At 39.8% G+C, this 23,044-nt stretch overlaps 1 protein-coding gene across 1 annotated transcript in view; it reads right to left on the bottom strand.

Moving 5' to 3' along the window:
* Window positions 1-23,044, bottom strand: part of LOC138078778 (deleted in malignant brain tumors 1 protein-like) — a 373,461-nt gene that overhangs the window by 73,695 nt on the left and 276,722 nt on the right. The window contains 3 exon segments of the mRNA XM_068971523.1: window positions 3,124-3,441; window positions 3,532-3,840; window positions 15,225-15,539. Of these exon segments, the coding sequence (XP_068827624.1) occupies window positions 3,124-3,441; window positions 3,532-3,840; window positions 15,225-15,539 (942 nt within the window).

The raw sequence follows: 23,044 nt of genomic DNA, 5'->3' as shown, positions 1-23,044 counted from the left end.
AAATTCCATATATATGCGTTAATATACTGTTTTGGTGTTTCTCTTTCTGACTTTCTTCGCTCTGAATAATAGGCTCCAGTTTCATCCACTTCATTAGAACGGACTCAAATGCATTCGTTTTTATTACTGATTGGTTTTGAATGGTAAACTAACATTACGTTAAGTGAGTCTTTTAAGTGAAGTCGCTCAGTCGTGACCGACTCTTTGCAATCCCATAGACTGTAGCCTACCAGGCTCCTCTACCTATGAAATCAGTATATCAGTGCTTTGGGAAAAAGCCAATGTCACACACACAAAAAAGACACATGGACTGACAATTATCTTTTAAAAAAATATAATATGAGCATGTTGTTTTTTGTTTAGTTGCTAAGCCATGTCTAACTCTTTGTGACCCTATGGACTATAGCCCATCAGGTTCCTCTGTCCATGGGATTCTCCAGGCAAGATACTGGAGTGGATTGCCATTTCCTTCTCCAGGGGATCTTCCCGACCTAGGGATTGAACCCACATCTTCTGCACTGCAGGCAAATACTTTACTATGAGCTAGCAGGGAAGCCAAATATGAACATGGGGTCACACAAAATTTTAATAATGAAGCATAGGTTGAAAACTAATCAAGCCTATGGAAAAACTAGTAGAAGATTTTTAAAATATAAAATAGTAAAAGCAAAAAAAAAAAAAAGAATATGTGTATATATATGACTGAATTGCTTTGTTATACAGCAGAAATCAATTGAACAATTATAAATTAGTTGTGTGCTGTTCTTAGTTGTTCAGTCATGTCTGACTCTTTGCAACCCCATGGACTGCAGCCCACCAGGCTCCTCTGTCCATGGGGATTCTCCAAGCAAGAATACTGGAGTGGGTTTCCATGCCCTCCTTCAGGGAATCTTCCCAGCCCAGGAATCAAATCCAGGTCTCAATACTTCTGGGTCAGTATTTTGGGGCAGACTCAACTTGGCAGTTCTGTCTCAGGGTCTTTCAAGTGGTTGCACTTAGATGTCATCTGAAGTCATCTGAAGAGTTTGACTGAACTAGCTACATAAGGAAATTCCTTAAAGCATTTTAGGAATAAAGGGACATAATGTCTGCAAGTTAATTCAGAAGATTTTACTTAATTAGGGGTAAATGGGGCAAGAGAGGGAAAGAGAGCTAGAAAGAGAGAGAATATTAAAATGCCGTTATTAACAATGAGAAGATCCACATAAAAGTCATTTGAGAATTTTCATATTATTCCTGCAACTTTTCTGTAACTAAGTCTCAAATTATGTCAAAAAAAAATTAAAATGTGAAAATAAGCCAGAGAGAATTCATTCCTAAGACATTATCACTAAAAGAAACACTAAAAACATAAAGGGCCTCAGAGAAAACTTCGCAAAAGATGGTCAAAACTTCTGAGAGAAATTCAAGACCTAACTGAATGGAAGGATAGATCATATTAATGAATTGAGAAACTCAAAATTGTCAAAGTCGATCATGTTCAAATTTCTATGCAGATTAAATCCAATCTCAAACAAAGTACTTACTTTTTTTTTTTTTTTTTGGTGAAAATGACAAACTGATTTCAAAATTTAAACAAAATATGAAAGACCAAGAATGACCTACACAATTGGCAAGAAAAGCAACAAAAAGAGTTAAAGTTAAGCAACTCCTGTAAATTAAAGTTATCCAAAATTACTATAAAGTTACAATAATTAATAAAATGCAGTATTAGTGCACAGATAGAAAAATGACAAAACAAAACTAGCTCAGCTGGTAAACAATCCACCTGCAATGCAGGAGACCCTGGTTCGATTCCTAGGTCAGTAAGATCCCCTGGAGAAGGGAATGGCTACCCAGTATTCTGGCCTGGGTGTCAAAGAGTCAGACACGACTGAGTGACTTTCACTTTCACTTTCATAGACAAATCATACAATGAAACAGAATAGAGTCTTCAGAAAGACTCAGACATACATGCCCTTCTGCTTATGACAAAGGTGGCATGCAGTGAAGAAAAAGTCTTCTCAGAAAAAGATTTTGAGTCAATTGGATGTCCATATGAAAGTGAAAGTGAAGTCGTTCAGTCATGTCCGACTCTTTGCGACCCCATGAACTGTAGCCTACCAGGCTTCTCTGTCCATGGGATTTTCCAGGCAAGAGTGCTGGAGTGGGTTGCCATTTACTTCTCCAGGGGATCTTCCTGACCCAGGGATCAAACTCAGGTCTCCTGTATTGCAGGCAGACGCTTTATCCTCTGAGCCACCATCAATACCAGAAGGAATGTACCATTATATGCAAGAGAAAAGTAATTAAACTTCTAAAAGGTATTCTTGGAGAATGTTTTCATGATATTGGAGTAGATAACGTTCTTTTTAAAAAGAAATAAGAAGCAATAAATGTACAGCAAAAAGTAAGTTACATTTCTCTAAGAACTTTTCTCAACAAAGAACATCATATGTTTAAAAATAAATGAAAAGACCAAGTGTTAAACAAAAAATAAATAACATGTTTGCACCAAAAGTCATTATCATGGTAAATGGTAGCATCATATTTGTAATAAACAAGAACTGGAAACAACTCAGATCTCTACCATTAGTCAAATGGATTAGTCCATGGTTACGTGATTGTTAAAGGCATCTTCTACAGTAATTAAAAATGAGTGAAGTGCAGCTAAAAACAACATTATAAGTGAATCCCATATATAATGTTGAGTCCAAGAAATTAAACACAAAAGAAATCATACTGCATGATTTTATATAAAGTTCAAAAACCATTAAAATACTCTATAGTAGTAGATGTTAGGTAAGTGGTTTTCACTGGAGAGGAGGGAGGGCATAGTTATGGGAGGCAACAGTGACTCTGTGGTGCTGGGAATGTTCTCTTTGTTGATCAGAGTTGGGGAACATGACTGAAGTTTACACTTACTACTTCTATGATTGTATGTAGGCAAAAATGTTGCTTTAAAATATATTATTCCCCTTCACATTTCTTGCCCTGACCTGAAAAACGAATGAACAATGAGAAGAACCACATTTCACCATGGAATACCTGACTTCTGATGTCCATTTTCCCTTACTCTCTGCTCTTGGGGACATTTCACTCCAGGAGCATCCTGAGTACCAGTAGCCTTTCCCTGTCTCTTACCAGAGCAGATCACAGAGGCCGTGTTGCCATGGGAACAGTCAGGACCACCCAGGGCAGTCACAGGGCAACTCCACAGGAAGGACTCCACCCCCGAGCAGTGAAATCGGGCTGTTAAGACCTGAACACCTCCTTCTACAAAGTGTGGCCCTCTGGGGGTGGAGATAGCAACTCCACAGCTGAGCTGACGACAGACAACATTAGCATTGGCCAGAGTCCAGTGGGAGGCACAGAGCGCTCTCCATCGTCCAGAAATGTTCATCTCCACCTGCCCCTCACACTGAGAGGTCCCGTTTGTCATGAGCCGGACTTCTGAGTATGCTGGTAGAAAAAGACATGATTTCAGCAAAATCTCATGATTTCTCACCTGAACAGAGTGTGCAGGGAGGTTAATCCTGACTTGCATCTCACCTGAACAGACAACCTGAGCAGCTCCACTGTGCTGACAAGTGCCCCCTGGACAGGGCACTCTGGGGCAGAACTGGAGCTTAGGCTCCTCCCCCTCACACCTGAACTCTTCAGCCCAGACCTGGCCATCGGACTCTCTGAAGGGCACGTGTCCCAGCACAGACACAGCTTTGCCACATTCCAGCTCTGCACAGATGACATGAGCAGTGGGGAGTGTGAAGTTTCCATCAGACACCGGAGACCAGTGTCCTCCAGAATACACTTCAACTCGCCCTGAGCAGGGTCCATCCCCTTTAACCAGATGCACAAATCCTAAGAGAAAACAACAATGAAAACAATAAACCCAGTGAGTGTCCATGATCCGGTCTTGACAATTGGAAACAACACTTCACGAGCAATGATGTAAAAGCTTATCTTTCCAGGAGTGGGGCATGGAGAGAAAATTTAACAGTTATTCTCAAATTGCATTTTTCTTGAGCAGGTTTCTGAAGAGAAACCTATTAGTATTTACAGTTCGGAATGACTTGATTTCTAAGAATGTATATTTTGAAGTTGAATAGGATTGTGAATTCCTCATCTAGGGGCCTGGAAACCACAGAACCCCAAGGCAACGGCACTGCAGTGGGCATAAGACTCGGGTGCAGAGGTGAACTAACCCAGAGTGAGGTAGATCCATGGGATTCAGGAGGTTAGAGGCTTAGAGACAGACAAGGTTAGAAGACCATCCTGAGATTTCTGGGGTAGATTCCCAGCCGGTTTTCTCTCAGGAGCCAAGACTCAAGTGTCTGAGGACTAGGAAAATCATGAGGGCTGAGTTTGTGAGTGCAGGCCAGACCATAGACAGACTTATGGCTCATGGGAGGAAATTTAGTTTATTATTATGATTCATGTTTTTATTTCTCATAATTTTTGATGATGAAAAATTTCAAAAATTTCTTAGGCAACCTGATTGTGAAAAGAAATTTTCCATAGATGAGTTTGATATTAAAAAATCTCAGAGTCATAGGAGAGGGAGGAGCTGGTCCTAGCCATCTTTCTTGAAAGCTTAGAATATATCAATGAACCTGGGAGACAGTGAGTTCTCAGTGAGAGAATGCAACAGTTGAGTTTGATTACTTCATACTAGGGGGTTTTCTTCCAAGATGTGGGAATCTTAGCAAATGCTAGGGAGTGATGGTAATTGATGTCTTTTGATCTTATCTGTATGCTATATATTCATTTTCTATTTGGATTGTTGAGATAAGAAGACAGCATGGGGGTCGGTTCTAAGATGGCAGAGGAATAGGTCAGGGAGACCACTTTCTCCCCCACAAATTCATTGAAAGAACATTTGAACACTGAGCAAATTCCACAAAACAACTTCTGAATGCTGGCAGAGGACATCAGGCACCCAGAAAGGTAGCCCATTGTCTTCAAAAGGAGGTAGGGGAAAAAATATAAAAGATAGAAAGAGAGACAAAAGAGGGAGGGATGGAGATCCATCCCAGGAAGGGAGTCTTTAAAAAAGAGACAAGTTTCCAAACACCAGGAAACACTCTCATCGGTGAATCTGTGGCAAGCCTTGGAACCTCAGAGGGCAACATAACCGGGAGGAAAAATAAATAAATAATTAAAACCCACAGATTACAAGCCTAAGGCAACTCCCAGCAAAGAAGCAGCACAGAGGCTTGCATCTGCCATTAGCAAGCAGGGGCTGGGCAGGGAGGTGCAGGCTGCATTGCTTAGGGTAAGAAATGCGCCTGAATGCCCCAAGGGCAGTCTGAGGGAACTAACTTGAGATAGCAAACTAGGCTGTGGGACAGCTATCCCGGGAAAAGCCCTAACCTAAAACACTGCCAGGCCCACTCACAGAACAAAGGACTGAGCAGAGCTAGCCGGCTGTGGACAGGCCCATCCTTGGCCGGAGACAGGCAGGTGAGGGCAGCCAGAGCTAGAAGGGGGCAATCGCAGCCCCAGAGAGGCATCATCTACCAAACTGCAAGTAGGCTTCGTTGCTAACCAAGACTCCTTGGGATTCTCGATGGTGAACATCCACTGGGAGGGTCGCAGCCAGAGATCAGCTCCCCAGAAGAGAAACATGGCACACCTGAGAAGGCGCACCCGTTGTACTCCCAGAAAACCGAGCAGCTGGGACGGGGGAGATGATAAGTCACAGCTTGGACTGGGAAAGGGCACATAATGCAGGCCCAATCAAGTCTGAGGCTTTGTGGAATACCCAAGAACCTGAACCTTAGCGGCTTTGACCTTGCAAGTGCACTCAACCCAGGACCGGCCTCAGACAGTTCCTGGCAGAGCAACCTAGAGCCTGAGCAGTGTAGACAGGGAAAGCACACACACCGTGAGCAGGGGCAAACAAGTGTGGCGGAGACACTGTGAGCACTCCCCACAGATGCCAGTGATATTTGTTTGCAGTGCTCCTCCCTCCCCATAGCACGACTGAACAAGTGAGCCTTTAAAAAGTGACCACCACCATCCCCTTGTGTCACGGTGGAAATTAGACACTGAAGAGGCCAGCAAACAGAAGCTAAAATAAACAGAGGGAACCGCTTTGGAAGTGACAGTTACAATAGATTAAAACCTTGCAGCTAGCACCGACTACATAAGAATGAGCCTATAGATCTTGAGAAGTGTAAGGCAGATCAAGGAACTATCTGAAAATGAACTGACCCCACACTGTCCACAACACCAGAGAAAGTCCTAGATATATTTTTACTACTATCATTTTTTTTAATTTTTGAATTTTTAAGTCCTCTATTACTCCTTTAATTTTCATTTTTATAACCTACTATTACTTTGAAAAAAAAAAGCCTTATTTTTAAGGCAAACTTCATATATATATATTATTATTATTTTTTTGTGACTTTATTTTTTCTTTAATATTGTATTTTTGAGAATCTAACCTCTACTCTAGATTTTAATCTTTGCTTTTTGGTATTTCTTATCAATTTTGTACATTTAAGAGCCCAATCTTTAGTATTCATTTTTACTTGGGAGCGAGATTACTGGCTGGATTGCTCTCTCCCTCTTTGGACTCTCCTTTTTCTCCACCAGATCGCCTCTATCTCCTCCCTCCCCCTTCTCTTCTCTACCCAACTCTATGAATCTCTTTGTGTGTTCTGGACGGTGGAGAACACTTAGGGTACTGATTACTGGCTGGATCTGTCTCTCTCCTTTTGATTTCCTCTTTTATCCTCCTGGCCACCTCTGTTTCCTTCCTCCCTCTTCTCTTCTCTGTGTAACTCTGTGAACATCTCTGAGGGATCCAGACTGTGGAGAGCACATAGGGAAGTGATTACTGGCTAGCTTGCTCTCTACTCTTTTGATTTCCCCTCTTCTCCTCCTGATCACTTCTATCTCCCTCCTCCCTCTTCTCTTCTTCATGTAACTATCTGTACCTCTCCAGGTGTCCCTCAATGTGGACAAACTTTACATCATTAACTTAGAGGTTTTATCATTGGTGCTGTATAGATGGAAAAGTCTTGAGGCTACTGTAAGAACACAACTGAAAACCAGAGGCAGGAGGCTTAAGTCCAAATCCTGAAAGAGAACTCCTGAATCCAGGGAACATTAATTGATAGGAGTTCATCAAATTCCTCCATTCCTACACTGAAACCAAGCACCACCAAAGGGCCAACAGGTTCCAGAGAAAGATATATCATGCAAATTCTCCAGCAACACAGGAACACAGCCCTGAGCTTCAATATACAGGTTGCCCAAAGTCACACGAAACACAGACATCTCAAAACTCATTACTGGACACTTCAGTGCACTCCAGAGAGAAGAAATCCAGCTCCACCCACCAGAACACACACAAGCTTCCCTAACCAGGAAACCTTGACAAGCCACACGTCCAACGCCACCCACAGTGAGGAACCTCCACAATAAAGAGGAACTACAAACTGCCAGAATACAGAAAGGCCACCCCAAACACAGCAATATAAACAAGATGAAAAGGCAGAGAAATACCAGCAGGTAAAGGAACAGGGTAAATGCCCACCAAACCAAACGGAAGAGATAGGGAATCTACCTGATAAAGAATTCCAAATAATGATAGTGAAAATGATCCAAAATCTTGAAAACAAAATGGAGTTACAGATAAATAGCCTGGAGACAAAGATCGAGAAGATGCAAGAAATGTTTAACAAGGACCTAGAAGAAACAAGAAAGAGTCAATATATAATTAATAATGCAATAAATGAGATAAAAAACACTCTGGAGGGAACCAGCAGTAGAATAATGGAGGCAAAAGATAAGATTAGTGAGGTAGAAGATAGAATGGCAGAAATAAATGAAACAGAGAGGAAAAAAGAAAACAGAATTAAAAGAAATGAAGACAACCTCAGAGACCTCTGGGACAATGTGAAATGCCCTGACATTCGAATCATAGGAGTCCCAGAAGAAGAAGACAAAAAGAAAGACCATGAGAAAATACTTGAGGAGATAACAGTTGAAAACTTCCCTAAAATGGGGAAGGAAATAGTCACTCAAGTCCAAGAAACTCAGAAAGTCCCAAACAGGATAAACCCAAGGCAAAACACCCCAAGACACATATTAATCAAATTTCAAAAGATCAAACACAAAGAACAAATATTAAAAGCAGCAAGGGAAAAACAACAAATAACACACAAGGGGATTCCCATAAGGATAACAGCTGATCTTTCAATAGAAACTCTTCAGGCCAGGAAGGAATGGCAAGACGTACTTAAAGTGATGAAAGAAAATAACCTACAGCCCAGATAACTGTACCCAGCAAGGATCTCATTCAGATATGAAGGAGAAATCAAAAGCTTTACAGACAAGCAAAAGCTGAGAGGATTCAGCACCACCAAACCAGCTCTCCAACAAATGCTAAACAATATTCTCTAGACAGGAAATACAAAAAGGGTGTATAAACTTTAAAACAATAAAGTAAATGGCAACGGGATCATACTTATCAATAATTACCTTAAACATAAATGGGTTGAATGCCCCAACCAAAAGGCAAAGACTGGCTGAATGGATACAAAAACAAGACCCCTATATATGTTGTCTACAAGAGACCCACCTCAAAACAAGGGACACATACAGACTGAAATTGAAGGGCTGGAAAAAGATATTCCATGCAAATAGAGACCAAAAGAAAGCAGGAGTAGCAATACTCATATCAGATAAAATAGACTTTAAAACAAAGGCTGAGAAAAGAGATAAAGAAGGCCATTACATAATGATCAAAGGATCAATCCAAGAAGAAGATATAACAATTATAAATATATATGCACCAAACATAGGAGCGCCACATATGTTAGACAAATGCTGCTGCTGCTGCTGCTGCTGCTGCTGCATCACTTCAGTCGTGTCCAACTCTGCGCGATCCCATAGATGACAGCCCACCAGGCTCCCCCGTCCCTGGGATTGTCCAGGCAAGAACACTGGAGTGGGTTGCCATTTCCTTCTCCAATGCATGAAAGTGAAAAGTGAAAGTTAAGTCGCTCAGTCGTGTCCAACTCTTAGCGATCCCATGGACTGCGGCCAGCCAGGCTCCTCTGTCCATGGGATTTTCCAGGCAAGAGCGCTGGAGTGGGGTGCCATTGCCTAACAAGTATGAAAGGGGAAATTAATAACACAATAATAGTGGGAGACTGTAATACCCCACTCACATCTATGGATAGATCACCTAAACAGAAAATTAACAAGGAAACACAAACTTCAAATGATACAATAGACCAGTTAGACCTAATTGGTATCTATAGGACATTTCACCCCAAAACAGTGAATTTCACCTTTTTCTCAAGTGCACATGGAACCTTCTCCAGAATAGATCACATCCTGGGCCATAAATCTAGCCTTGGTAAAAAAAAAAAAAAAAAAAAATTGAAATCATTCCAAGCATCTTTTCTGACCACAATGCAGTAAGATTAGATCTCAATTACAGGAGAAAAACTAGTAAAATTTCAACATATGGAAGCTGAATAATCAACAAATCATAGAAGAAATCAAAATATGCATAGAAACGAATGAAAATGAAAACACAACAACCCAAAACCTATGGGACACTGTAAAAGCAGTGCTAAGGGGAAGGTTCATACCAATACAGGTGTACCTCAAGAAACAAGAAAAGAGTAAAATAAAAATCTAATTCTACAATTAAAGCAACTAGAAAAGGAAGAAATGAAGAACCCCAGGGTTAGTAGAGGAAAATAAATCTTTAAAATTAGGGCAGAAATAAATGCAAAGGAAACAAAAGAGATCATAGCAAAAATCAACAAAGCCAAAAGCTGGTTATCTTAGAAGTTAAATAAAATTGACAAACCATTAGCCAGACTCATCAAGAAACAAAGGGAGAAAAATCAAATCAACAAAATTAGAAATGAAAATGGAGAGATCACAACAGACAACACAGAAATACAAAGGATCAAAAGAGACTACTATCAGCAACTATATGCCAATAAAATAGACAAATTCTTAGAAAAGTACAACTTTCTAAAACTGAACCAGAAAGAAATAGAAAATCTTAACAGACCCATCATAAGCACAGAAATTGAAACTGTAATCAGAAATCTTCCAGCAAACAAGAGCCCAGGACCAGATGGCTTCACATCTGAATTCTACCAAAAATTTAGAGAAGAGCTAACGCCTATCCTCCTCAAACTCTTCAAGAAAATTGCAGAGGAAGGTTAAACTTCCAAACCCATTCTATGAGGCCACTATCACCCTAATACCAAAACTGACAAAGATGCCACAAAAAAGAAAACTACAGGCCAATATCACTGATGAACATAGATGCAAAAATCCTTAACAAAATTCTAGCAATCAGAATCCAACAACACATTAAATATATCATACCATGACCAAGTGGGCTTTATCCCAGGGATGCAAGGATTCTTCATATCCACAAATCAATCAATGTAATACACCACATTAACAAATTGAAAAATAAAAACCATATGATTATCTCAATAGATGCAGAGAAGGCCTTTGACAAAATTCAACATCCATTTATGATAAAAACTCTCCAGAAAGCAGGAATAGAAGGAACATACCTCAATATCATAAAATCTATATATGACAAACTCACAGCAAACATTATCCTCAATGGTGAAAAATTGAAAGCATTTCCCCTAAAGTCAGGAACAAGACAAGGGTGCCCACTCTCACCACTACTACTCAACATAGTTTTGGAAGTTTTGGCCACAGCAATCAGAGCAAAAAAAGAAATAAAACGAATCCAAAAAAAGAAGTAAAACTCTCACTGTTTGCAGATGACATGATCCTCCACATAGAAAACCCTAAAGACTCCACCAGAAAATTACTAGAGCTAATCAATGAATATAGTAAAGTTGCAGGATATAAAATCAACACACAGAAATCCCTTGCATTCCTACACACTAACAATGAGAAAATAGAAAGAGAAATTAAGGAAACAATTCCATTCACCATTGCAACGAAAAGAATAAAATACTTAGGAATATATCTACCTAAAGAAACTAAAGACCTATATATAGAAAACTATAAAACCCGGTGAAAGATATCAAAGAGGACACAAATAGATGGAGAAATATACCATGTTCATGGATCAGAAGAATCAGTATAGTGAATATGAGGACACTACACAAAACAATCTATAGATTCAATGCAATCTCTATCAAGCTACCAACGGTATTTTTCACAGAACTAGATCAAATAATTTCACAATTTGTATTAAAATACAAAAAACCTTGAATAGCCAAAGCAATCTTGAGAAAGAAGAATGGAACTGGAGGAATCAACCTGCCTGACTTCAGGCTCTACTGCAAAGCCACAGTCATCAAGACAGGATGGTACTGGCACAAAGACAGAAATATAGATCAATGGAACAAAATAGAAAGCCCAGAGATAAATCCACACACTTATGGACACCTTATCTTTGGCAAAGGAGGCAAGAATATACAATGGAGAAAAGACAATCTCTTTAACAAGTGGTGCTGGGAAAACTGGTCAACGACTTGTAAAAAAATGAAACTAGAACACTTTGTAACATCATACACAAAAATAAATCAAAATGGATTAAAGATCTAAATGTAAGGCCAGAAACTATAAAATTCCTAGAGGAAGACATAGACAAAACACTCTCCGACATAAATCACAGAGGATCCTCTATGACCCACCTCCCAGAATATCGGAAATAAAAGCAAAAATAAACAAATGGGACCTAATTAAAATTAAAACCTTCTGCACAACGAAGGAACCTATAAGCAAGGTGAAAAGACAGCCTTCTGAATGGGAGAAAATAATAGCAAATGAAGCAACTGACAAACAAGTAACCTCAAAAATACACAAGTAACCTCAAAAATACACAAGCAACTCCTGCAGCTCAATTCCAGAAAAATAAATGACCCAATCAAAAAATGGGCTAAAGAACTAAACAGACATTTCTCCAAAGAAGACATACAGATGGCTAACAAACACATGAAAAGATTCTCAACATCATTCATTATTAGAGAAATGCAAATCAAAACCATGATGAGGTACCATTTCATGCCAGTCAGAATGGGTGTTATCCAAAAGTTTACAAGCAATAAATGCTGGAGAGGGTATGGAGAAAAGGGAACTCTATTACACTGTTGGTGGGAATGCAAACTAGTACAGCCACTATGGAGAGCAGTGTGGAGATTCCTTAAAAAACTAGAAATAGAATTGCCATATGACCCAACAATCCCACTGCTGGACATACACACTGAGGAAACCAGAATTGAAAGAGACACGTGTACCCCAATGGTAATTGCAGCACTGTTTATAATAGCCAGGACATGGAAGCAACCTAGATGTCCATCAGCAGATGAATGGATAAGAAAGCTGTAGTACATATATAGAATGGAGTATTACTCAGCCATTAAAAAGAATACATTTGAGTCAGTTCTAATGAGGTGGATGAACCTGGAGCTGATTATACAGAGTGAAGTAAGCCAGAAAGAAAAACACCAACACAGTATACTAACAGATATATATGTAATTTAGAAAGATGGTAATGATAACCCTGTATGCGAGACAGCAAAAGAGACATAGATGTATAGAACAGTCTTTTGGACTCTGTGGGAGAGGGAGAGGGCAGGATGATTTGGGAGAATGGCATTGAAACAATAATATCATATATGAAATATAATATCATATATTGAAATAATATCATATATGAAACGAATCGCCAGTCCAGGTTTGATGCATGATACTGGATGCTTGGGGCTGGTGCACTGAGATGACCCAGAGGGATGGTACAGGGAGGGAGGAGGGAGGGGGTTCAGGATGGGGAACACGTGTATACCTGTGGTGGATTCATGTTGATGGCAAAACCAGTACAGTATTGTTAAGTAATTAACCTCCAATTAAAACAAATAAATTTATATTTAAAAAAAAGGGGGGGGGAGTGAGAGGAAGAGAGCAGAGCAAAGAAGCCATGTATAGCTTAGAGATATTCAAATAGCAAAAGCCTCAATATGGATGACAGATAGAAATATTTGGGGAAAATACCTGTCCAGCAAGTTTTTAACATATTCTGTGCTCCTCCCAACCTCCACCTAACCCTGATGAAAATTTAAAAAGTGAAAGTGTTAGTCGCTCAGTTGTGTCTGACTCTCCGTGATCCCATCGACTAGCAGCCGGCCAGCCTCCTCTGTTTATGGGCAGAGATACTGGAGTGGTTAGCCATGCCCTCCTCTAGGGGATCTTCCCAAGCCAGGGTCTCCTGCACTGCAGGTAGATTCTTTACCATTTTAGCCCCCAGGGAAGCCCACCTAACCCTGATACCTATTCCTATTTCTCCCACTGCAGACAAGAGAAAGCAATCTTTTTGTTATTGTGATGTAGGCTCTTCCTAGTTGTGACACTCAGGAGCTTCCTTTATTGGGGGCATGAGTGCTAGACCTCCAGGACTCAGTAGTTGTGGTGCACCAGCTTTCTAGTTGTGGGACAGGGGCAAAGAGGACTTAGTTGCTCTACAGCATGTGGGATCTTAGTCCCCCACTAAGGATCGAACCAGCATCCCCTCATTTGCAGGCAGATTCTTAACTCCTGGACTACCAGGAAGTTCATAAGAAAAAGCAATCTTAAGGGCTACAAATGAATGGAAAGGAGACTCTGAAAGGTAAGAACTTCTGAAGGGGTGGACAGTGTATGTCATGTGTGGTAGTTTAAACTGGAAGTGTCATGTTGCAGGAATGTTGGGAGATGCTAGGAATGTAAATTACAATAAAACAATGTTCTTATCTTTGTGCAGCTTTAGTTCTAGTGCAGGAGAAAAACAAGTAGGCAGTTTAAAGTACCCTGAAAACTTCATGAGAGACTTGGATAACTAAAAAAGAACACTGATTCTTTACAGAACTATTTATTTATGTGAATCAGCCCCAACTAAAACAAAATGAAAATCATAGTCAAATACATCCTCATCTGGTCTCTTGCTACGTGGATATCCTGTACCCTTAGGCACATGTGGCGTCCTCCACACCACATCTAGACCATCAGTGGACTCCATGTGGGCCTTTCTCAGCTCCCATTTCAATTCCCATTCTTCCAGCTACTATATCTTTTAGCTTCTTCAAAAATTATGTTTGTCCCCTTACTCCCATTCTTATCAAATAAGCCCTTATCTTATATTATTAAAGTCATCAGGTATAAACTTACCATAAACCACAGCAACTAATACTTATTGCCTCCACTATTGACTTGTCAGTGCATGGCTAAGTGTTCCTCCAAAGTTCAAGTTTACACAGATGTTTTAAAAGAAAAAATGCAGAGAGGATAATTTCTAGTAACAAAGAAAGGAGAACTTATGACTCAGAGCATTTCATCCACAATTCTCTGGTCCTACTTGAATATTTATACCTAAATTTGCAAAAGAGAATTACAGTTTGGTAAAAAAAAAAAAATCCATCAATTCTTCTTTGATTTGTTTAGTATATCCTCTGTACCTGCACTCCCAAGAACCTAGTGCAAAACAGTGTCTCACACTGTATGTACAGGAACCTTTCCACTCAGAAGGTACATCCTCATTCTTGTCCTTCCCTCCCATGGGCTGACTGTGCAAAGAAAGTGTGTGTGATGATTTGCAAATGTTTCAATTTTTCAAAAAAAAAAAAAAAGAATCCTAAATAATATTTAGGAAGTTTGAAGTTAATTAAGTTAACAGATGAAACTAGATCAAATAAGACCACTGGAGGAGAAAAGAATAGCAGAGACTAATAAAGAGGACAAAGAGATCCAACCTGTCCATCCTAAAAGAGATCAGCCCTGGGTCTTCATTGGAAGGACTGATGTTGAAGCTGAAACGCCAATACTTTCGCCACCTGATGCGAAGAGTTGACTCATTTGAAAGACTCTGATGCTGGGTAAGATTGAGGGCAGGAGAAGAAGGGGACGACAGAGGATGAGATGGTTGGATGGCATCACTGACACAATGGACATGGGTTTGGGTGGACTCCTGGAGTTGGTGATGGACAGGGAGGCCTGGCGGGCTGCAATTCATAGGGTCGCAAAGAGTCAGACACAACTGAGCAACTGAACTGAACTGAACTGAATAAAGAGGAAAGTAAATAAAGCCTATGACTCACAGATGCTTTGTGCATTGGGGAAGCACTGGTAGATATCTTAGACCTCTCTAGCCCACCTATCTCCAATTGCCCTTGTATTGCAATCCCTGCTTTCTTGGTAATTTCCATTCTCTCAGCCATTGGACTATATAAAGACCATACCTGAGCAGATGACTCCTGCATCCTCGTTATGCCCGCAGTTGTGTCTCCCCCAGCCCTGGGAAGGGCACTTCCACATGTGGGATTCCTTTCCTCCACATTTCACTTCTGCCAGCCAGATGGGCCCTGATCCTGCCCCAAAGTGAGCAGCCCCCTTGGCATTGAGAGCTTCTCCACAGCCCAGCTGCTTGCACACCACACGGGCATCGTCCAGGTCCCAGCCGTCATCACAGATGGTGCCCCAGGAGTCCTGGTAAAGAATTTCCACTCTCCCGGTGCAGGGACCATCCCCATTCACCAGGCGGAGCTGTCTGCTGTCTGAGGAGAGAGAAATGGGACATTGACAAGGGGAATGAGAAGGGTCTTCTGGTCCTGTGGGACCCTCACCTGAACAGTGGGAGGCGCTGTCCTCTGAGGCTGCAGAGTCTGTGGGTTCAGACATGATGCCCCAGCATCTGGGTCTGCTTTCTTATAGCAGTGATAAGAGAATAATAACATTGAAAATGGGCAAAAACATGAAACATTACTCTACTGAGGAGGGTGAGACAGAAGTATTAACCTCTGATCTGTCAAGTTCTTCATAGCATCTGAGAAAGATATTCAGGAATGTTTGTCTCTCTACCCAGAGCAGTTGAATGAGTTCAGAGTCACAGGAATGAGCTGGCTGCTGGATGGATTCCTTACAAACCACACTCATGTTTGTGCTGTTGACCTGAGAGTTAAAGAGATTAGATTAAAGGAAATGGAGTCAGGAACTGGCCTCATCAGAAGCCTCAGGAAGCAGCCATGAATCCTCTACCATTAGAATAATTCTCCTTGGTACAGTCAGGCAGAAATGAAAAACAAATGGTCCGTGAGACACCATGGTTTACCCCAGAATAATTCACCTATGATTCTAGGATTCAGACTCCAGCTCTGGATACTTACTTTCAAAAAATGTAATCTCTTTGAGTAGACTGGGCAAACTTGTATGAGAGATGATGTTAGATGATATTAACATTGGCCAGATTCCCCGGAGGAACCATAGATGGTTGCTTCTTTTCCCAAATATATATAATCTCTTTGGACTTTGTGTCAGGAATCACTGTTATTTTAAATTTTAAGTTATTTGTTCTCTAGGATAAAAATATCATGTATTTTTAACTTACCATGGAGCAGATATAGATTTTATTTCTGTTCTGAAAGCACCTGAACCAGCGATATTGACAAACTCATCGTATTACTCTCCTTTTATACACAAAAAGTGATGAAAAGAAAGGTTAACTAATGTCTAGCAGTGTTGTACTTTTAGTAAATGATGAGTAGAGAAAAAAATCTAAAATTTTCTAGTTCCATGAAGAATGGAGAAGTTGGTAGCAGGCCAATAGTCCTGCTAGATATAACTAAAACAGCTAGAAAATGTAATAAATAAAAGTAAAGCCATTAGACATTTGTGGACACAGTATGGACTGGATGTGCTAAAATTCTAAAGAGTGGAGATCATTTCAATGTTAGACAAGGGTCTACAGCTTCTCTTTCTCTGTAGGAATTTCCCAATTCTGTGCGGGTTAATGGGTTAACCCTGGGTTAATGGTTCAGAATCTGGACTCAGGCAAGCAGAGGGCTCCTATTTGGACAGAGAAGCCAGCATAATTTGGGGTTACTGGGTACTGGAGTGACAAAATTGGAGTCTTGAGAGCCTCTCTCAGAGAGCAGGTTTTCTCCTCAAATATCTGCCCAGTACACAAGCTGTGAAGGGCAGGAGGTCAAAGAACTATGTCAAAAACCTTAGAGAGCAGAGTGGATATTCTCTCATTCTCTTGGGTGCCTTGCTACTAAAACATCCAGGCTCTCAACTGAAATCTCTGAAAGCCCATAACACAGGGACAGAGAAATCAGAGGCAGACTGCAACCCAGACTCGTTACAGATCAGTTCTAGGTTGTATTTAGATATTTGAGTGATATGCACCCTTTCCCCTACCTGCCTAGCAGAACAAAAGGTGAATCTTTGTAAGTGTTAGAGAATGTACGATGAGTATCTTATCTTTTCGCATGTAATTCAGTATAAAATTACATAGCATTTGAAGAGATGGAATGACTTGACAAGTAACAAAGTGAAAAGATGAAAGATGCAGAGACGCATATGATAGAGATGCTCAAATCAGCAGATAAGGATTTTAACTAGTAATATGATCAATGTATTTAAGAAAAGCAGAGAAGAAGAGAAAAAAAGGGTGAAAAGATGAAAAAAGTTAACAAATAATCATAAATAAAAAATATCAAAGGAAGAGTTGCCAACTGAAAATAAAATAGTTGGAATTAAGAAATGAATGCATATGTTTAAAAGAATTTTAGATAGAACTTGGCACCAAATTAGGGACATAGAGGAGTCCTAAAGATAAGAGATGAGAAGAAGAAAGAGGAGGAGGAGGAGGAGAAGAAGGAAGAGGAGGAGAGGAGAAACAGAGAACTGCAGAAGTACTATCTTAAGATGTAATGATTGAGAGTTTCTAAAAATTAATGGAAAGGTGTAAAAACTGCCACGCCTACTAAAGCTGCTGAAAAATCAAAGGAAAAAAGGAAAATGTGGAAAAATTACAGATGTGTTTAATACAAAAGAATGCAAAGGAGTGAAAAAGGAACATAAATCAGGTGGGATAATTAAAAGCAAATGGTAACACTAACTCATGAATATCAATTAACAGTAAATGGATTAGATTCTTCAAATTAAAGTCAATCTAGATAAAACAACAAAATTAATGTAAATGGTATTTGCAAGATACTCACCTTACATTATGAAAGCAAAACCAGTTGAATGTAAAATGATAGGGAAAATGTATATGCTATGTGAATACTAACCATAAGAAAACTGGAGTAGCTATATTAACGACATGAAAAGTGGGCTTTAAGGTAAGATACACTAATTGAATTAAGAAGAGAATTTGCATAATTATAATGGGACAAATCCTTAGTAAGGTGGGAAGGAGGTTCAGGATTGGGAACTCATGTACACCCATGGTGGATTCATGTCAATGTATGGCAAAACCAATACAATATTGTAAAGTAAAAAAAATAAAATGAAAAGATATTACAAATATCAAAATCCAAGAAAGATGTCAGAACATAGGTTTCACATAAATTTGACAGAATAGAAAGATGAAACAGACAAAATTATTAATAAAATCAAAATGGGGAAACTTTGAACATATTTTTCTCAATAGCATGAAGACCAAGAATACAAAAAAGAAGGAAGAGAATAGGAAGGGTAAATGACACAACCAGCGCAACTAACTAGATAACATATATTGAATACACCCAACAATGAAAGAGTTCACATTATCTAAATGAAATAGGAGCATTTATCAAAAATGACCATATGATAAAGCAAAAATTTTCAGATAATTGAACTCATACAGTGTATTTACTCTGACAACAGTCACACTAAATTAAGAATTGATAAGAAAATATAGTTAGCAATCTCTGTTGGGGAGCCACATCCTTTCCAAAAATACATGTGTCTTGGAATAAATTTAAAAATTAGAAAATATTGAGAAATGATGATAATATTGATGATAATATCAGTTCAGTTTGGTTCAGTCACTCAGTCGTGTTTCGACTCTTTGTGAACCCGTGAACTGCAGCACGCCAAGCCTCCCTGTCCTTCACCAACTCCCGGAGTTTACTCAAACTCATGTCCATCTCATCCTCTGTCATCGCCTTCTCCTCCCGCCTTCAGTCTTTTACAGAATCAGGGTCTTTTCCAATGAGTCAGTTCCTCGCATCAGGTGGCCAAAGTACTGGAGTTTCAGCTTCAGCATCAGTCCTTCCAATGAATATTCAGGACCAATCTCCTTTAGGATGGACTGGTTGGATCTCCTTGCAGTCCAAGGGACTCTCAAGAATCTTCTCCAACACCACAGTTCAAAAGCATCAATTCTTCGGCGCTCAGCTTTCTTTATTGTCCAACTCTCACATCTATACTTAAGCTATGGAAAAACCATAGCTTTGACCTATGGACCTTTGTTGGCAAAGTAATGTCTCTGCTATTTAATACACTGTCTAGGTTGGTCACAGCTTTTCTTTCAAGGAGCAAGTGTCTTTTAATTTCATGGCTGCAGTCAACATCTGCAGTGATTTTGGAGCCCCCCAAAATAAAGTCTGACACTGTTTCCATTGTTTCTCTATTTGCCATGAAATGATGGGATCGGATGCATGATCTTAGTTTTCTGAAAGTTTAGTTTTAAGCCAACTTTTTCACTCTCTTCTTTCACTTTCTTCAAGAGGCTCTTTAGTTCTTTGCTTTTTGCTGTAAGTGTGGTGTCATCTGCGTATCTGAGGATATTGATATTTCTCCTGGCAATCTTGATTCCAGCTTGTGCTTCATCCAGCCCAGCATTGCTCATGATGTACTCTGCATAGAAGTTAAATAAGCAAGGTGACAATATACAGCCTTGATGTATTCCTTTTCTCATTTGGAACCAGTCTGTTGTTCCATGTCCAGTTCTAACTGTTGCTTCTTGATTTCACAGATTTCACAGGAGGAAGGTAAGGTGCCCTGGTATTCCCATCTCTTGAAAAATTTTCCACAGTTTGTTGTGATTCATACAGTCAAAGGCTTTGGTGTAGTCAATAAAACAGAAGTAGATGTTTTTCTGGAACTCTCATGCTTTTTCGATGATTCAGTGGATGTTGGCATTTTGATCTCTTGTTCCTCTGCCTTTTCTAAAACCAGCTTGAACATCAGGAATTTCACAGTTCACATACTGTTGAAGACTGGATGGAGAACTTTGAGCATTATTTTGGTAGTGTGTGAGATGAGTGCAATTGTGTGGTAGTTTGAGCATTCTTTGGCATTGCCTTTCTTTGGGATTGGAATGAAAACTGAACTTTTCCAGTCCTGTGGCCACTGCTGAGTTTTCCAAATTTGCTGGCATATTGAGTGCAGCATTTTCACAGCATCATCTTTTAGGATTTGAAATAGCTCAACTGGAATTCCATCAGCTCCACTAGCTTTGTTTTAGTGATGCTTCATAAGGCCCACTTGACTTCGCATTCCAGGATGTCTGACTCTAGGTGAGTGATCACACCATCATGGTTACCTGGGTCATGATCTTTTTTGTATAGTTTTTTTGTGTGTATTCTTGCCACCTCTTCTTAATATCTTCTGTTTCTGTTAGGTCTATTACCATTTCTGTTCTGTATTGTGCCCGTCTTTGCATGAAATGTTCTCTAGTCTTTCCCATTCTATTCTTTTCCTCTATTTCCTTACTTTGATTACTGAAGAAGGCTTTCTTGTTTCTCCTTGTTATTGTTTGGAACTCTGCATTCAAATGGGCATATCTTTCCTTTTCTCCTTTGCCTTTAGCCTCTCTTCTTTCTCAACTGTTTGTAAGGCCTCCCCAGACAACCATTTTGCCTTTTTGCACTTCTTTTTCTTGGCGATGGTCTTGATCACTGCCTCCAATACAATGCCATGAACCTCCATGCATACTTCTTAAGGGGCTCTATCTATCAGATCTAATCCTTTGATCTATTTGTCATTTCCATTGATGACATAGGAGATATTTTAACACAACAAAAAGATATTTTTAATTATTGCTATTTTGAAAGTGGATATAAAATGATGCACAGTTACTTTATGATCCAATTCAGTGTGTGTATGTGTGTGTGGTGGAGGGGACTGAGATTTAAAGCACAAATTGATTTCAGAAAGAGTGTAAAAGGAACTGGCAGATCCTGACTTGTCCTGTAGAGACTCTGTAACATATGCAGGCTCAAAAGACATTTAATGCTCTTTAGAACCATGAAACCAGGATTGAAAATGACCAGCAGATGGGGGGAAATTCATGTGAACTGAGTGCCTTAGTATGTGAATACGAACTTTAAAAATATGATCTTACAGAATGTTCTCTGAGGAACCATTTTGCTTCAGTGCAGTGTGACTTCATCTTAGCCTAATGAAAAATTTGTTCATTGCTCTCAGAGCTCTCAGAGGCCAAGATGGAAGTCAAGGACTTATTTTATATTTCATTCTGAGAGTCCACCTCTATCCCTAAGAGATGTAAAGCCTGCCAAATGACAACTATCATCATAATATGTCCCAAATGCAAGGAACTGGAAGCTGAAAGAAATATAAAAAGGGAGAAGGCAGCAGAAACTCTTGTTCCTTTGGGAAGGAGTAGAGTTTCCCAAAGAAGAGAGACAGAGTCTTCTGACTGGAGGGGCTTCAAATAAGGAGTGATGTGGGATCAAGAAGGGATGGAGAGGTGAGCTTTACTAAGCAGTCAGGACCAAGTCCCACACCTAGAGGAGTTGGCTTTCCAGGCATGTGGCTAGATCATTCAAATTGCAGGAGCTCAAAGCTGACATCTTGAACCCTCCTGAGTTAGGGCCTCAGTGGAGATCAAGTTTCACGCAGAGTCTGAGTGAATGAAAACAGAGAAAATTTACAAATACAGGGTGTTTTCGAAATATCTGATCCTTAAAATGTCACAGATAAGCCTGAGTACCCCTAATGGCTCAGACAGTGAAGAATCTGCCTGCAATGCAGGAGACCTGGGTTCAATCCTTGGGTTGAGAAGATCTCCTGAAGAAGGAAATGGCAACCCACTCCAGTATTCTTGCCATGAGACTTCCATGGACAGAGAAGCCTGGAAGGCTACAGTCCATGGGGTCACAAAGAATTGGACATGACTGAGCAACTAATGCACACACATCGAGTGAGAAGTTAAAAATTGCCCAAGAGAGGCACATCATCAAGTCTCTAAGACTAAATCTTTCTTCTGCCTTCAATACTAATATCAATATATTAATGGCGCCTAATTTGGGTTCACTTTTCTGTTGCACAGCAGGATGGGAGGACCACTGATCCAAGAAGTAGAAAGAGAAAGCATCACAGGCAGGAAGACAGAGTTCTGGCATGAACTGTATACTGGGGAAAGACTACAGAGAAGCAGAAAATCATCTGAGCTGTGGGTTTGCGGGGGAAGAAAAGGCATAAATTTGTATAAACACAACATACACACAGAGAGAGGAAAAAAAAACTTAATATTTGGAGAAGGCAATACTTTGAACCAGTAATAAGCTGAAAAACTTAAGGATAGACTTAAAAAGAATAAAATCAGATCCTGCTTGCTATCGCCATCTAAAATAAAACTTATAATGGTTAAATATATACATAGCAGAAGTGAAGTACAAGACACTGAAAGAAAAAAATGAATTATTCATTTTCTTTGAAAAATAGATTGTGAAGAAGACATTCTAGAGCTTGTTTTTAATATTTATTTTGGATGTCATCTAACATGACCCCACATTTCATTTATCTAAACTTGCTTTCCTCTGTGATGTGACAGGAATTTTTTCACTAGTTTATGATTTGGTAAGAACATTGTAATATCTGTCCAAAACTGGTATTGTTATTGAAACGTGAAGTTTTAATGATCCAGCAGTTCCACAAATGTTGTCATCTGAGATAACATAGTATCTGGCATCACCACAGATCACACCCACTTGTTGGGTGACATTTATATGCTTCTTGGAAGGCAAGTGAAGTTTCTGCACAAATGAGTCCTAGGCCAAGGAAGCCCTGACTGTCATGGGGCTCCTCACTGAACTTCTGACTGCTTCATTTCAGGAACGTGAGTGAAATTTTTAGGATAAAGACTGGACTTACACTATAGCTCCTATCCAGTTTCTTGCCCTTTTAATGGAAAACAGTCTTTTTGTCCTGACCTGAAAAGTGTCAGGAGACATTTCTAAAAGTCTCCTAAGCAAAAGAAATGACAGAGGAAGAGCAGCTTTATCAAGGGTTTGTGAATTTAGAATCAATACATTTAATCTAAAAC

This window comes from Capricornis sumatraensis, chromosome 4 (assembly GCF_032405125.1).
Source record: "Capricornis sumatraensis isolate serow.1 chromosome 4, serow.2, whole genome shotgun sequence".
NCBI lineage: Eukaryota > Metazoa > Chordata > Mammalia > Artiodactyla > Bovidae > Capricornis > Capricornis sumatraensis.
This window is presented reverse-complemented; position numbering and strand designations above follow the sequence as displayed.